Here is a 14,603-nt window from a genome sequence, read left to right as displayed (position 1 = left end):
AAGATCGCAAAAAATCTGTGTACCAGAGTACTTACTGGTTTGCCATCCAAGCCGAGAGGCCCCTGTTGGAGGGAATAAAAGACAATCATGAATAAAATAAAAATAAATGCACCACATCTAGAAGTGTTGGGAACATCACTGTGATAGTTTTTGTAAAGAACATTTATGTCTAATGAACCTTTTCTGCCTGAGTTACAAAACGGTAACTTTGGAAAAATCTGAGGCTTTTCTTTTCGCTAGAATCTTTTTTTTAAACCCAGTTGTTGCTTAAATATAACAGATTAGAGAGGAAGCAAAGTTTTGGATTTTGTGAGACCAATAAAACATTAAAATTCTAATAATTTCCAAAGACAACGTCCCTGAATCTCTGTTTTTGTTCTTCGTTTTGAATATAACTTTACATGAAAAGCATGCCAGTGAAAACTTTTCAACCACATTTAGACTCTGTTTCATCTGAAGGCCAAGTTGTCTCCATGTTTTATCTAGAGGTATAGAAGAATTTGGCCCCATCAGCCACAGAGCAGAAATGTCCATGTTTGCATTCTCCATTCCATACAAGTGGAAAATGGGTTTCCAAAATAAAAGAAGCCAAAAAAGATACACGTTCAACCACAATATTAATATGTTCATTTCAGTCACAATGACAATCATTTAATAAAAGGATCTGCAAATCAGATTAAATATAAAAATATATGCATGAAGTAGAATAAATAAATATGGAATAAATTCCAAAATTAGCAAAGAGTTAGAAGAAGATAGCCTTTAACCTTTAGCTACCTTAAGGCTAATATTTAGTTATTTGTAGATAGCACTGCTAGCACTAGTCTGCTAAGGCAAGATTTTCATGCCTTTATCTTTAATAGGCAGACATGAGATAGAAATCTTTTCATCCAACTCTCAGCAAGAGAGTAAGGGATAAATGTTTTCTTCTAATGACCAGCTTCAAAGACATCAAATGAGTCCTCCGTGGATGAAGAATGTCATTATTACACTGAAAAGACACTATTTGCTTTAAATCCTCAGACCAGACAGGCCATCTTAAAAATACCCTGCAGCCAGCTGTTACCGATTAGTTTCTCATAATGTTTGAGTCTTCTGTTCTTATCTAGACAATGGGAATTATTTTTGTCCTAAGAGCAACAATGAACATCATTTGCAAATAAAACAAAGAGAGAACAGTAAAAAGAGGATTTGTACATAGCAGAAAGAGTTTGGAAGGAAAGAATGAAACAATATTGATGCATATCCTGCCCCAGTTTGTGTGCGTGCACCGCTTTTGGAAATTTCAAAATCAAATCCGATAGCTTGTTGGATGTATGCAGTAATCCCCCCCCCCCCCCATCTGCTGTGTGGGTTTGTGGCGATGAGATAAACCTAAAAGGCGATTTGTGAGACCTTTCTGAAGCCGAAGTGCTGAAGCAGCAGTTGGCTCTGCAGACTTTGTTTACATCAATAAAGCACAGCCGAGGAGTCGTTGAACCTCCTCCTCAGAACAGGCCTCAGTTCAAATACGTTCAGTTCAGGTCCTTACTTAAACACAAAGGAACACTTGGCTCTGGAATCAAACTTTCCAAAAACACTTAAATGTGATGTATGTGGTAAAGGCTAATGTTGACTTCCTCCTTAACGACCGTACTCCGTGTTAAGCTAACAGTTTTTACAGGGTCCCCTGAGTGGCGGGTCGGTGGACCCCTTCACAGTCCTGGTGGCTTTGGAGACTAAAAGCTGTCATTAACACTCGGCCTGTCTGGCCTTTCGCTGTTTTGCCTCTTCTGTGGGCCATCTGGCCTCAGGTCCTGCTGGGGAAAACTCAGCATTGTCATTACTTGATGGACGAGCAGTTGACGCAGAAAGATGGAGGCTACATATGAAGAGTTTACGCACCATGTTTGATGTTGCGGCTGCAAAAAAGATTACATTTTCAAACATTTGAAGACATATATTAAGAGGATAGCGGAAACCTTTTGAGGCAATAATGTTCCCTTGAACGTTCTGGCTGAAACCAGCCAAAACAGTAAGGAAGTGATGATTTTTTATTTGTACAACTCCTCACTGCTTTCAGCCCACGACAAGTTGTAGTTTTGCCACTCTATTAAAAAGCAGCCTGCTGAGTTTACCATGTCACAAATCGGAGAAATGAGATGAGGCTACAGACGTCCCGCTGAGTCTTCCCTGCTATCGGGGTCCAGATCTCTGGACCCCGTGCCTTGTGGTGCACATCCGCCCGCGCGTATGTGGCGCTATCCCTGCATCTGGGAGCATTTACTGTGGCGCAGCTCCTTCAATAATCGTCGGGATGAGCAGATGAGACAAACGCTGTGAGGTCATCTGCTGCTGCAGAGTCTGAACCCGGTCAAAAAGAGACTGATTTATGGATACTTACAAGCGGCCATAAATTGCTTGCAAGTCCTGGTAGTCTGTGTCTTTGCTTTTGAAGGTGCGTCTGAAAGTTTTACTCGCCATTATAAAACCCAATATGAATGCCGGGTTCCTACGACCTCCATAGTAGTGATGGAGACTGAAACGTAGAGCTTCTTCTGTCCTCACAATTTCAGGGGACGATATCTAAACTAACAGTGCAACGGCTGATAAATGCCTTCTATGGAAAAATGGCAATCGATTTGGACAGTTCAAGGCAATTTGGGAGAAGAAAAATAATATAAAATGCCTAACAAAAATATTAATAACCCTGGAACTTTCTTTTACAACAATCCACTTTGAAGTTATTTTGTGACGGACTAACACAAAGTAGTGAATAGCTATGAAGTGGATGACTGATGGTTTTCATTATTTTTACAGGTGAAAACCTGAAGAGCGTGCGGTCCCTTTGTCTTTAGCTCACACGAGTCAGCACTTTGTAGCAGCACCTCCCGTTGACGTTACGGCTGCGCGTCTTTTGGTAAATGGCTCCACCAACTTTAAACATCCAGAACCCGAGAATATTGCCGCTCATTTTAAAGAAAGATCAATTCCGACCAAACTGGACTGGGAACATCTGCAAACATAATTTTTTCAAATCTTGCCAAATATTCTGAAATTTGACTAGGCCCTAGCCATTCTAAACACGAATTTGGTTTAATCTAAACCACTCTATTGTGTGTCTGGCAGTATCTATTTTCCTATCCACTCTGATAATCTTCCCTGTCGCTCATGTTCAGGGTGTTAGCTTTTTTTTCCCACACATAACACTTTGGGTGAAACCCTTAAAGTTCATCTTTGGTAACTTTTGGTGCATCACCTGAATCTATTTATTATTAGAAACACACATAAAGTATTTAGTTTTCTTTCACTTTCACTTCACGTCCATCTTACACTGTACATTAAACGCATCGAAGTCTACTCTATACCGTGACAGAATGTGAAAGAAGCGGTATGAAATTCTTTACAAGGCATTGTGAATACCACAGAAGCCAAGGAAAGATTTTCCCTCTGTGATGGAAAAATAGTATATTATCTGTGTTGAATGTTTGCGAAGCTGCAACATACCTACGAGGGAGACAGACAAAGAGTCTACGCATAGAAAAGCTGGAATTCAAATAAAATCAGGCTGAACTAACAGGAAGAAAGCAAACAAAAAAATATGGGGGGGGTGTGGTGAGGTTTTGTGGGTCGGAATTAGGAGCTGCTAGTAAAAACCTCTTCATCTCGCACCACAAAAGGATCTGAGAGCCAAATACAGAATGGGAGAGAGGCACAATGAAAGGAAAAAACTGGGAGAAAAGAAAAGAAAAACAGTGAGTGAATATCCCTGATAATAACCACTGAAACCTCAACAAGCTGTGGAGAAAAATAAAACAACGATTTCTTTTAGTGCATCTCTGATTGCGCTGTCTGCCGGCCTCTTGCTCTACAGCAACCCTAGCCAGAACAAAATCACATATTTACACAAACATTACTGGTACAACTTGGCCTGCAGGAGCTCACATGTGTGTATTTCTTTCTGTGCGAATGCAAAAACGCTGATTAATGCAGGTAGGTGTATGCGATCACAGAGGATAAGGGCGTGGGGTGTCTCTGCTGGTTTTATTGTGTTCTTTGCGGCGCAGACTGGCGATTACCCAGTGGGGCATAATTGTTGAGGATGCAGCTCGGAAAGCATGCTGTCTGCACATCAGCGCAGACGTCTCGGCTGGAAACACACATGGTAACATGTTGGGAACATTAGCTGTTAGCTTGATTTCGGTCATAAAAGTGAAGCTGATAAGGCTGATGAGCGGATCCCTCTTTCTCGAGGTGTTTTTTTTTTTTTTTTTTTTCCACTCCCAACATCCACTGATCGTTTTATTTACCTCCACGCTGCTGCTATGGTGGGAAACGCTGCAGTGCTTCTACATTTGTACAATTTGCGAAACATGACTTAAAAAAAAAAAAAAAGAGCACAGTGGCTGGAGCAGAACCAAAGAGAAGAAGAAAGCATACCAGAGGGCTGTGTGTTTGGGACAGAAAATTACTGACATGTTGTTGGGTGACCGTCTGGCTTTAATCTGCGGAACAATGGAGGCCTTAGCCGGTTTCGGCGGAGAAAAGGTCGGCTGTCTGTCTCAGACTGGCACTCTCACATAAACACACTTATAGCTGGGTACGCTGATCTCTGTCAATATGAATGAAAGTCAGAAGCTGTGTGGAGGGGGTGTGTTTATCCCTCTGTGCTGCTCTGTCAGTGTGCCTTACTTTGATTATTTGACAGCGGGAAGTCTCTTTTCTGAAAGTCTCCATGGCTATGATTTATGAGAGGAAGGAGAGACGCGGCTTGTATGAGGAGAGAAAACATACCTCAACACACACACACACACACACACTTGTTGAGAAGTTATGCTTGAAGTACTCACAAACCACACTTCATTAACACTGTTTATCAAATCACCATGATTCAGCAGACTGCTGCCTGAACTAGGCTGATGCACTCAATATGTGTATTTCACCTGAATGAAGCATTTGATCTCCTATGTGCACGCAAATATGGACACAAAGCCTTATTGTTGGCCTGTGAAGTGTAAAAACCCTTTTTGGACATGAAAATGTTACTGCACATGTAAAGAAGTAGCTGGAGCAGCTTAAAGTTACTGTAAAACCAGAATAGTCTATGTAGTTGAAACCAGATGTCTTAGAATCGGAAACGTTTAGTCTGATTTGATGTCAGATGGGAAGAAAATGTGTTTTTTTTATATTGTTGGAAGAATAGATTTGAATAGAAATAAACCTTATTGTACCGGAAATTCAGGTAAATCTCACAACGGGGCCGTAGCCTGTGTGTCTTTTTTTACTCAATGTATGTGGATTATGCGTCAAGGTGAGACATTGCTCATCTTTAAACATGGAGGTTGTGCCATCCATAAATCAGATTTTGCTTTGTCAGAATCAAACAGGGATTTCCAACATCGTTTTTAAAACATGAGCTCGATCTCCTGGATTTCCAGATAAAACCACAACTAATGTCTCCGCTTTATGACTTATGCAGAGTCACTCCAAACCTCGTAGAGTTTTGCAACGTCAACAAACTGAAAGTTAATGTCTTCAACTTAAACTTTAATCAGGGGATGCAGGTTGTTCGTAAACCTGCGGGTTGTTGTTTGAACCCCAGCTTTGTTTGCCTCAGTCATGGTCAGAGAGCCAAGTGGCGCCAATTGTACGGCCGTCTTGCTTAAGTCAGTCTGTCCCAGGTTACGGTAGCCAACATTAGTGTGTGAATGGGTAAATGACTGATTGTAGAGTGAAGCGCTCTAGAAGAACCAGCCGTTTACTCACAGCTGAGCAGATGAGAGGATAGCAAAGGAGAGCTGGCTCCGGTTCAGAGAAATAACTTGTAATTATTTTGCAGTGGTCACATTTGATACCATTTAGTCAAATTTATTCCTATGAATCTTTAATAATTAAAGCCTGCACAACATGTCCAATCGGAGGTCTAACCACACAAAGCTGCAGCAGCTGCAGCCACTTCAGTGCGTCCGCCCCTTTCAAACATGAAATCGGTTAATGAGAGACACCCTTGGGAAGTGGTAATTGGCTTAATTTGTATCGTGGATCGAAAAATGCTCCAAGATATGGTGACATTAACAGTTTGTAACAGATACCTGTCCAGATCTTTAAATGAAGAGTAGTCTGAATGAGGAAGTACTGATCTCACTGTTTGCAATATGACACAGAAGGGATTTCACCATAAACATATTTATTGTGGAGATTTTTTTTCTCCTGATATTAAACTAGCAACTTCTTTATGCATTTGCTTTGGAAAAGGCATGAAGTTCAAGTTTCTGAAAAAAAAAATAGCTGACATGTGATCTTAGATGCTTTTTATTAAGAAAAACATTGTATTTTAACATTTATATTCTACAGAACGCCAGAAAAAGTCTAATTTTGCATTATTTCTAGTAGCATATAATGTATTTACATTTACTCGCCCCTGGCTACATGGCAACAGGCTATATTTTCAAATTATTTGCATGTGATTTAATAACTCAGAAAGCCACAACATGCATGACTGAAGAATGCAATCCGTCCATCTGATTAAACAATCAAAAAGATAAAGATTTTACTTTTATAAGGTTGGAGGAAGTTCATCCACATATGCAGACAATGATAGATGCACAAACAACCTCCACAGTAGGGAAAACGGTCGCTTTTAAGCTGCATTGGCGGAAATTCAAACATCTCTACTACGAAACAAAATGGTATTCTGTCTATGGAAACTGTCAGAAAGATTAAGCTGCTTTAACTTCTCATTCAGTCAACGGGAAGATGACCTATAAAGGCATCAAACAAACCTCTTCCAGTTGCAACGTGATTTCCATCTATCTGCAGATACGCCGCAAACAGACTGATTGCATTCTGTGTCCTAAATTGGGACAGCTTATCCAGGATAACCACCTTCCAGTACACAATTCCCATCCAAACATCGTTACACGGTAAGCATTTCCAAAGAAGACAGTGGCACAGAGGATCAGAGTCACAAGAAAAGGGAAAACAAATGTGCACACATTTATTTGTACGCTCCGTCCACCTGTGTGCAATTAGCAGCGAGCATTTCCCGTCAGCAGAGCTGCGCAGTGCCAGACGGACTGCATGGGAATCTGCCCCCAGGACCAGGCCCCAGAAACTCCCGGTGGGAGACAGACAGAGAGCAGCGCCCCGCCAGAGCCAACTGGGCCCCGCGGAGCACAGCAACAGGTGACTGCTCCCGGTCACCATGACGACCTAAAACACTCACAGGAGGCAGGCAGCACACACGGATCTGTGCCCCAGGAGGAGGACTAAGATGAGAATTTGATGATGGGCAAACCGCAAACGATCAACAGACGGTGGATGAGTTGCTACACTTTAGCAGAACTCACCACTAGAGGCCGCTATTTCTCTGGATAACAACAGAACTGGATTTTTATTTTACAGGGCAAATCAGAAGGGCTGTCTCATTTGAGGACCACTTTTTCACTGGTTTGGTTTATGTTTATAGATATCTCATTCATATCAAAATCATATATCCGAGAGATATATAATTTTGTTCTAAGATGTCTGAGTTTGCCTATGTGTGAATGCAAATGTCTTGATTTTACATACTTCTTAGAAAAGGGGCAGGATACACATAATACAAGGTTGACAACTTTTAAAATGTACAAAAAGAAAGAGCATCCAGTTTACAGATGTAAAAGCTCAAAAGAACAAAAAAAGGAAGGAAAAGAAAGAAGATATCTGAGCAGGGACTGCATTGAAGAGTGAAAGGCTGAAAGAAATAAAATCCAAATTACCGGGTATCCATCCCGTCCAACCTTGCCCTGGTGGGGTTAGACATCAAAGCAAGAAGCAGTGAGATAAATCTGAGCAAAAACCAGCAGCTGAACACAACACATTGCATTTACATCAAATCACCATGTCAGCATGGGAGTTGTTACACTGAAACTTTACTTTTGTGGTGGTCTTCATGACAGAAAAGCACAAAACAAAACTTAATTGAAACATTGAAGGAAAAAGGTACAGTTATAATAAAAAAAACAGTTATAATAGTAATAAAAAAGATGTTTTGCATTTATAGAGTCAGTTATGTTGCTTGTTTGGTCAAAATGGAAAGATTATGGCACATCTGCAAACTCATACTTGTATTTGTAACAAGAAATTACATGCATTTGCTTTCATTTACAAACATGTGATACACTGTGATGGTCAGTCACATTAAATTCCAATAAAATACAGCAAACTTTATGGCTACAATGTGATTAAATATGGAAAACTTAAAGAAGTACGAGCAATTTTTATCCTTTCTTATCTTTTTCCTAAATTTGCTTTTACTGAATGTTTGTGGCTGTTTCATTGTGCCTGCAGTAACACTTTACTCCGCGCTGACAGGCTGTTAATTTTTACATCTTCAGGCAAATTTATAGAATCAATACTTTTGTGCATGTTCGGTAGAAATCTGTGTTATTTCACGGACATTTAGTGCAAAACCAATTGCGCAGACGGTTCTCTTCCAATCAAACTGCTCCCAGTACTCGTGTAACTTTTACCAGGCCGGTTTGTTCTGTTTCCATGTTTCCAGAAAACGTCACGGTGGTTTTCAAAGCCAATAATCGCTTCTGCACATCTGATCAGTGCCACATGTGAGCATAAAAACAAAGGATAAAACGTTAAAAAATTGTTCCCGGTCAGATCACGACGTGTCCACCAGTGCAGAGGCGAAGGCTTGTGCCGGCAGCAGCTACGATGCCTTGGTTGGTTATAACCATCGTCAACACACACCACCTGGAGATCTCACACACTTCTGTAGGTGGTCTTTACATTCAAGTTTTATTGCTGTGGGAGAAGAGCTCGTATTTGGTTTGACTTGCAGTTTGTGCGGCGGTGCGGCCGGGAATGACACGTGTGATGTGTGTGCACGGCTAAGGTCAAAACCTCCAAAATGAATTCAATACTACCTGGACGAGATGAAAGCATACTTACAGGAGGCCCTGCAACAGAGAAGAGAAATGAGGGAGAAGGATTAGAAAGCCTGCGCGTTACATGTTTTCTGACAGATGAAGCACAGCATGTGTGAGTGAGAGAGCAACCTCCGCTTTGTATACCAATCACTTCCTCCGTGGAGCACCCACAACAGAAATCCTGTCCATGCCATGTGGTCGGTTGGATAATGACCGTAATTAACCCCCCGAACATGGCAGAGGAGAAGCTCATTAGAGCCGCTGCCAGCGCAGTTTGTGGCGAAGCCGTTATGATAAACAGACTTCGACATGAGCTGTGTTTTAGATTAGGAATATGAAGTCATGTCAGGGCTTCGTTTCTCAGGAAGATGTGGGAGCGTGAGGGTGGAGGACAAGCGTTGAGTGAAGTGGTCAGGAAACCCATGCTTCTCTTTTAGGAGAGCAAACTGGATGTCTTTGACATTCCTACAGGGAAGCCTTTCACTTGTGATTGAGACTCTCTGATGTTGAGCATTGGCAGCAAAAAAAACCAACCAAAAAAAACAAAACAAAACACATACCTTCTGTTTTCCATAGTTTATTTAACCGAAAGCAATGGCAACGATCAAAGAATTCCCCCTTTTTTCTCAGCGATCATAATTAAATCTAAGAAAAGGCAGAGGCTGAGGTTCCTGTTCAACCACATAAACCTCCACAATGTGAGTGTATTATTATGCCAATTAAGGTATTCTTTTTGAAATGTGTTTTCTGAAGTTTCTGGACTTGATTTTCTACTCATGAGGATGCTGATTTATTTGATTGGTGAAACAGTCACAGTGTATGAACAAAATTCAGAGCTCATAAACGTCAGGCCAACAAAAAAACAACAACATAGCATTGAGAACAGGAAGACAAGTGTAATATCTGAGGGTTTTCAATACAAATTAAAGATACCAGAATTGGTAAACTTTGGAATATGTGGACAATTAAAGATACGAAAGGGTAAATAAAGGTGTGTTGGAGACAACAGCCATCAATGCAAAAGTTTCAACCCCTCTTAAACTTCTTCAAATTTTGTCATTTTTCTTATGTACTTTATTTCAATAGTGTTAAATAAGTTAAAGTAGCACATAATCGAGCTATGAGAAGAAATCTTTAATTAATGAGAACCTGAAAGTTGAGGCACCCCGTTTGATGACTAATGTTCACTAAACTTTGTGAACGTTAGAGGTATGAAATTAAAGGGGACTTAAAATGGAGATGAAATTCAGCTTTATATTTGCAAAACAAAGCAAACAAAAAAAAAAAAAAGATTTTTATTCCACTATATATTTAAGGAAAACGTTGTGTTAATCAATTACATAAAGAGCCTATAAGGTAAATTCAAGCTTGGGATTAACATTGTGACAGATTGTTGAACATTTCAAGAGGCGTAAAGACTTTTGCAAGGCGCCGTGGCTGCGTCAGACAGCAAGGCAAACACACACTCTGGCGAAAGAGCCACACAGTTAGAGCAGCTTTGTGCTCTAAACGTGAGGCAGGTGTGTTTGTGTGTGCAGAATAAAGAGAAAGGAAAAGAACAAGAGGAAGAGAGGAGAGCTTGTAAAACAAGAGCGAAGGGCATCAGGGAGAGCTGGAGGCAGGACACCAGATGAATAGCTCAGATTTAAGATGCTCAATGAATCCGTCTAAACTCTTTCCTGTTTTTCACGATTGAATTTTCTGTCTCTTTTCTGCACTCTCGTTTGTTTTCCTTTTTAGTTTCTGACAGAAAAACATTCTGGTCTTGTGAAACAGAGGTTTTTCTGTCATTGAGACGGAGCATGGTGCAACAATCTCTCCGTAGGAGCAGCCCACACACTTAAACTGCAAACGAAATGTAGCGGCAAAAAAAAAAAAAACTCCAAAAACACCAGGACAGAACCTAAACAGAACCACACAGAGCTTCTGCAGAAACAGACCACTTTTTTGACTAAATGTACTAAATCCCCCTGCAAAACACCAAGCAGATGGCAAACATCTGATTTAGTAATAAACTAAGATGATTCAGATATAATCTGAACAATAAACAGTAAATTAAAGTTTTGGAAAGGTCTGATGATGTTCTGCAGTTTTCATGCCAGCAGTTTCAACAAACAGAACTCTGGCCCGAATCATTCTCAGAGAAACGTTAATCCTGCTGCAAATGCTCACTGCTACTCCAAAACCTTCAGCTGAAAAAAAAAAAAGCCATGACAAATTGAAATCTTGTTTTAGAAGGCATTTCCAAAAATAACCATGTCCAGCTGTTTTTGGGAACACTACCAAGGTTTTGTGTGTTTACGTTAAAGGAGGGAAACAAGACGAATGCATTATGCAATTGAAAACAACGACTTGTGCATATTTTGATACAGTGCAAAACTCTTGGGTCATCCTTCATTTCTTTTAAATTTCACTGAATCGGTTAAAGTGCCCCTGGCTTTTGATTTTTCTTTTTTGTTTTTTTTAAAGCTTTCTTTGTAACTTGGCTGCTTTTTTATCCATTTTCATTCGATTATTTTTTTGTTTGCTATGCTGTGCAACTTCTACACTTAAACTACAAGCCAGTATTGCTTTGACAAAGAATATGATTTGCCCCCCCATCTTCCGCACAATACTGCAGTCTTGCCTCGATGTGTGTTGACAGAGGGATCTGCATTACTTAACCATCGCATTCACAAGGATAGCTCTCGTCTATTACTCATCCACAACAACGACTCATCGGTAAACTGGCGTCCTTCCCACTGACTCCTGCAGTATGAGATGCCATGATCTAATTCTGTTTTTGGAGCCTCCACTTCCTGAGAAACATCTGAAAATCAAGATGAGTCAAACTTGCAGAACATCTGTCACGGTGACCTTTCGTCTGGCAAGAGTCGCTGCGTCGGTTCCATAATGAGCATCCAGTGGTTTGGACAGAAACGAAACGATAACGTCGAGCAGCGATGCTGGCGATGGAGACTCATTAGGGTCGATCGGCTGCAGCTGCTACCGCTCAGCGACATCGACCGACATCTGGGCAAAGTTACCGCAGCCACATGGTGGAAATTAACGCGACACTGGCTCATGATAGGTCGCAACGAGGAGAACAAGCAGCCCACCATCCTGTGACCTGAGTCATGGATCACTGCCTTTACCAGCCCTCAGCTAGAGCCCGTCTGCTCACCCGGAAAAGGAAAGAAGTTCACAGGGAAAAGAAGTGAGTGAGTGACAAAAGAGAAGGAGAGGAAGAGAACGAAATGAAATGGGAGACGGGTTTTGCTCACCAGGTTCCCCTCTTCTTCCGATGCGTCCGCGTTTTCCTGGAGGCCCTGCAGAGACACAGAGAGGAACAAGTCTCCTAAATCAGCACGTCAAGAGACAGAGGGGAAAGCAAATTGGGGATTTTATTACTTTTTATTCCCAAAATAATGAAAAGAGCTTTAAAAAAATAAAGTGCTGATTTTACAACATACAGTAGGTTTCGTTTCACAAGTTTCGCACATCAACTCCGAGCCCCCGCCGCTCCCGTCTAACACTTTCATGGATGCAACTCGAAACTCTGCCTTCCTGGTAAAAAGATTTCTCTACAGCCGATAGAGGAGGAACGCAGTGATATATAGCAGGAGTGCTGCTGAGGGACGTGGAAATAAATTATTTGCCCCTGAGCCAACGTCCATCTGCTGCAAGATCCCCATGCTGAAGCAGGAACATGAATCACTACTGTACAGATGCTGATGTGCATCAATTTATATGCTGTTACTTTACAGAGATGTTTTTTTTTCTTTTTTTTTTCCACTTTTTATAGTTTTGTGAGAACTGAGGCCAATTCAAGTGACCAGTAAGAAGACGAGCAGCTAAAAACATGCAGATAAAAGAGCAAGCAGGTGAGGAATAGACTGAACATTGTGTTTTCTCTAATTAGCAAAGCAAACACGAGGACAATGAGGCACAGCAGTGACGCTAACAGCATTACCCTAACTGGCAGAACATAATTAGCTGAGCAAACCTGTGTGCCAAGTTACTTTAAGAAATCTGCTTTCAAAGATTAAAACACAGTTGCTTCCTGAAAGCTAAAGATAATATCGATGAATTGCTTTCAAAGCATCTTAGTGTATTTTTGTAAGAATTGTAAGTTATAGTTGGATTCTAAACACTTTACAAATAAATTAAAAAGCAACACTGTCACTTTGGGGGAAAAAAAGAGAGAATATTCAATAAATAAATTGCTAATATTTTAATATAGTTCAATTTTTAAATCTGGATTTTTGGTAACACTTTATTTGAAGGGGGTGAATAAGACTGACATGACACTTTCATAAACATGACATAACACCTGTCATGAACATGAATAAGTCTTCATAAATATTTATGACTGTTGTCATAAAGCGTCATTCGGTAAATTATGACACTTTTAATACAAAGTTGACATTATTCGAAATGTCTTCATTAACCAAGAAATCATTACTGTTTAAACTTTACCTTTAATAACATAAAGTTACCTAATTTTTAAAGTGCAATCAGTAATTCTTTTATAACAAATTTATATCAGTAATGATTTCTTGGTTAATGTCAAGTTGTCATAACAAAGACATTTTGAATGATGTCAACTTTGTATTAAAAGTGTCATAATTTACCGGATGACGCTTTATGACAACAGTCATAAATATTCATGAAGGCTTATTCATGTTCATGACAGGTGTTTATGACATGTTTATGACAGTGTCATGACAGTCTTATTCACCCCCCTTCAAATAAAGTGTTACCGGATTTAAAAAAAAATTAATGTAATGCTAGCTGCATGTAGTCACATTTACTTCTCCTCTATAACACTGGAGTTATTAGGGGACCTTAAAAGCGATCTTTAATATAAAGCACTTATGTGAGCCCAAGAAGCGAGAGGAATAAATGTTCAGTTTGCTTCTCTATGGACTGAGACGACTCTGAAACACTTGAAAACTTCCATGTTCCCGTGGGTTCGTAATGAAATAGGAAGCATACAGAGTTCCTGACACTAAGTGCTTGTGGCTGCAGACATGTTTTCTCTATCGTCATTATTGGCGCTATTGTAGCAGCCTAATCATTTCCTGACTCTGCCAGCTATATCAAAGAGCTCGCTCATTCTCCTCCACGTCTCCCACTCTAATCCTTCTTTCCTTCCTTTACGCAACATCAACATCCTATAAATAGTTTCGGAGCCAAAGGATTACGGAAGTGGCAGAGCAACAGCTAAAGTAAACTCAAGATGACGATTGGCTCCATTTCCCAATCCACACTTTCCGAATTAGGGTCTTTGTTAAAATTCTCAAGTGTGTTTGAATGTTTCAGTTTCAAGAAAACTTTTTTTGGTGATTAAAAAAAGTGGCAATAAGTGAAACAGATGGTTGGAAACAGATTCAGGCCTACATTAGGTTAGTAGATTCAAGCCTACTAACTCACGCAGGTGGTGTTTATATTAATGAGCTCCACAATTAATAATTTTAAATGCATTTAAAGTGCAGGTATGGGTGTTACAATACGCGAGTCAGCATGCACCACCCTCGCTCCACCTTATTTTTTTGAGACTTTGACAGCGGCAGTCCGCATGCCAACAAGTTTTTCTTTGCCAACTTCTGAAGGAGCAGGCGTCAGGTTGACTGAAATGTGGGAGTGTGATTAGTCCTGAGTGGCAGATTTGAGGCCGAACGAAGGTGGGTGATGACAAACTGATGGAGAGCTGGATCA

General features: G+C 40.4%; 1 protein-coding gene across 1 annotated transcript in view; it reads right to left on the bottom strand.

The window, feature by feature from the left end:
* Positions 1 to 14,603, bottom strand: part of LOC106934003 (uncharacterized) — a 147,425-nt gene that overhangs the window by 27,966 nt on the left and 104,856 nt on the right. The window contains exons 3-6 of the mRNA XM_088009643.1: positions 12,167 to 12,211; positions 8,926 to 8,933; positions 7,740 to 7,766; positions 36 to 62 (exon numbers count right to left, since the gene is read on the bottom strand). Coding sequence (XP_087865769.1) covers positions 36 to 62; positions 7,740 to 7,766; positions 8,926 to 8,933; positions 12,167 to 12,211 — 107 coding nt within the window. The remainder of the gene's footprint in view (positions 1 to 35; positions 63 to 7,739; positions 7,767 to 8,925; positions 8,934 to 12,166; positions 12,212 to 14,603) is intronic.

The sequence above is a fragment of the Poecilia mexicana genome, unplaced genomic scaffold, assembly GCF_051168715.1.
Source record: "Poecilia mexicana isolate PSO_F unplaced genomic scaffold, ASM5116871v1 scaffold_10, whole genome shotgun sequence".
NCBI classification, from domain to species: domain Eukaryota; kingdom Metazoa; phylum Chordata; class Actinopteri; order Cyprinodontiformes; family Poeciliidae; genus Poecilia; species Poecilia mexicana.
The sequence above is the reverse complement of the archived record's forward strand: the minus strand, read 5'-3'. Positions and strand labels throughout refer to the sequence as shown.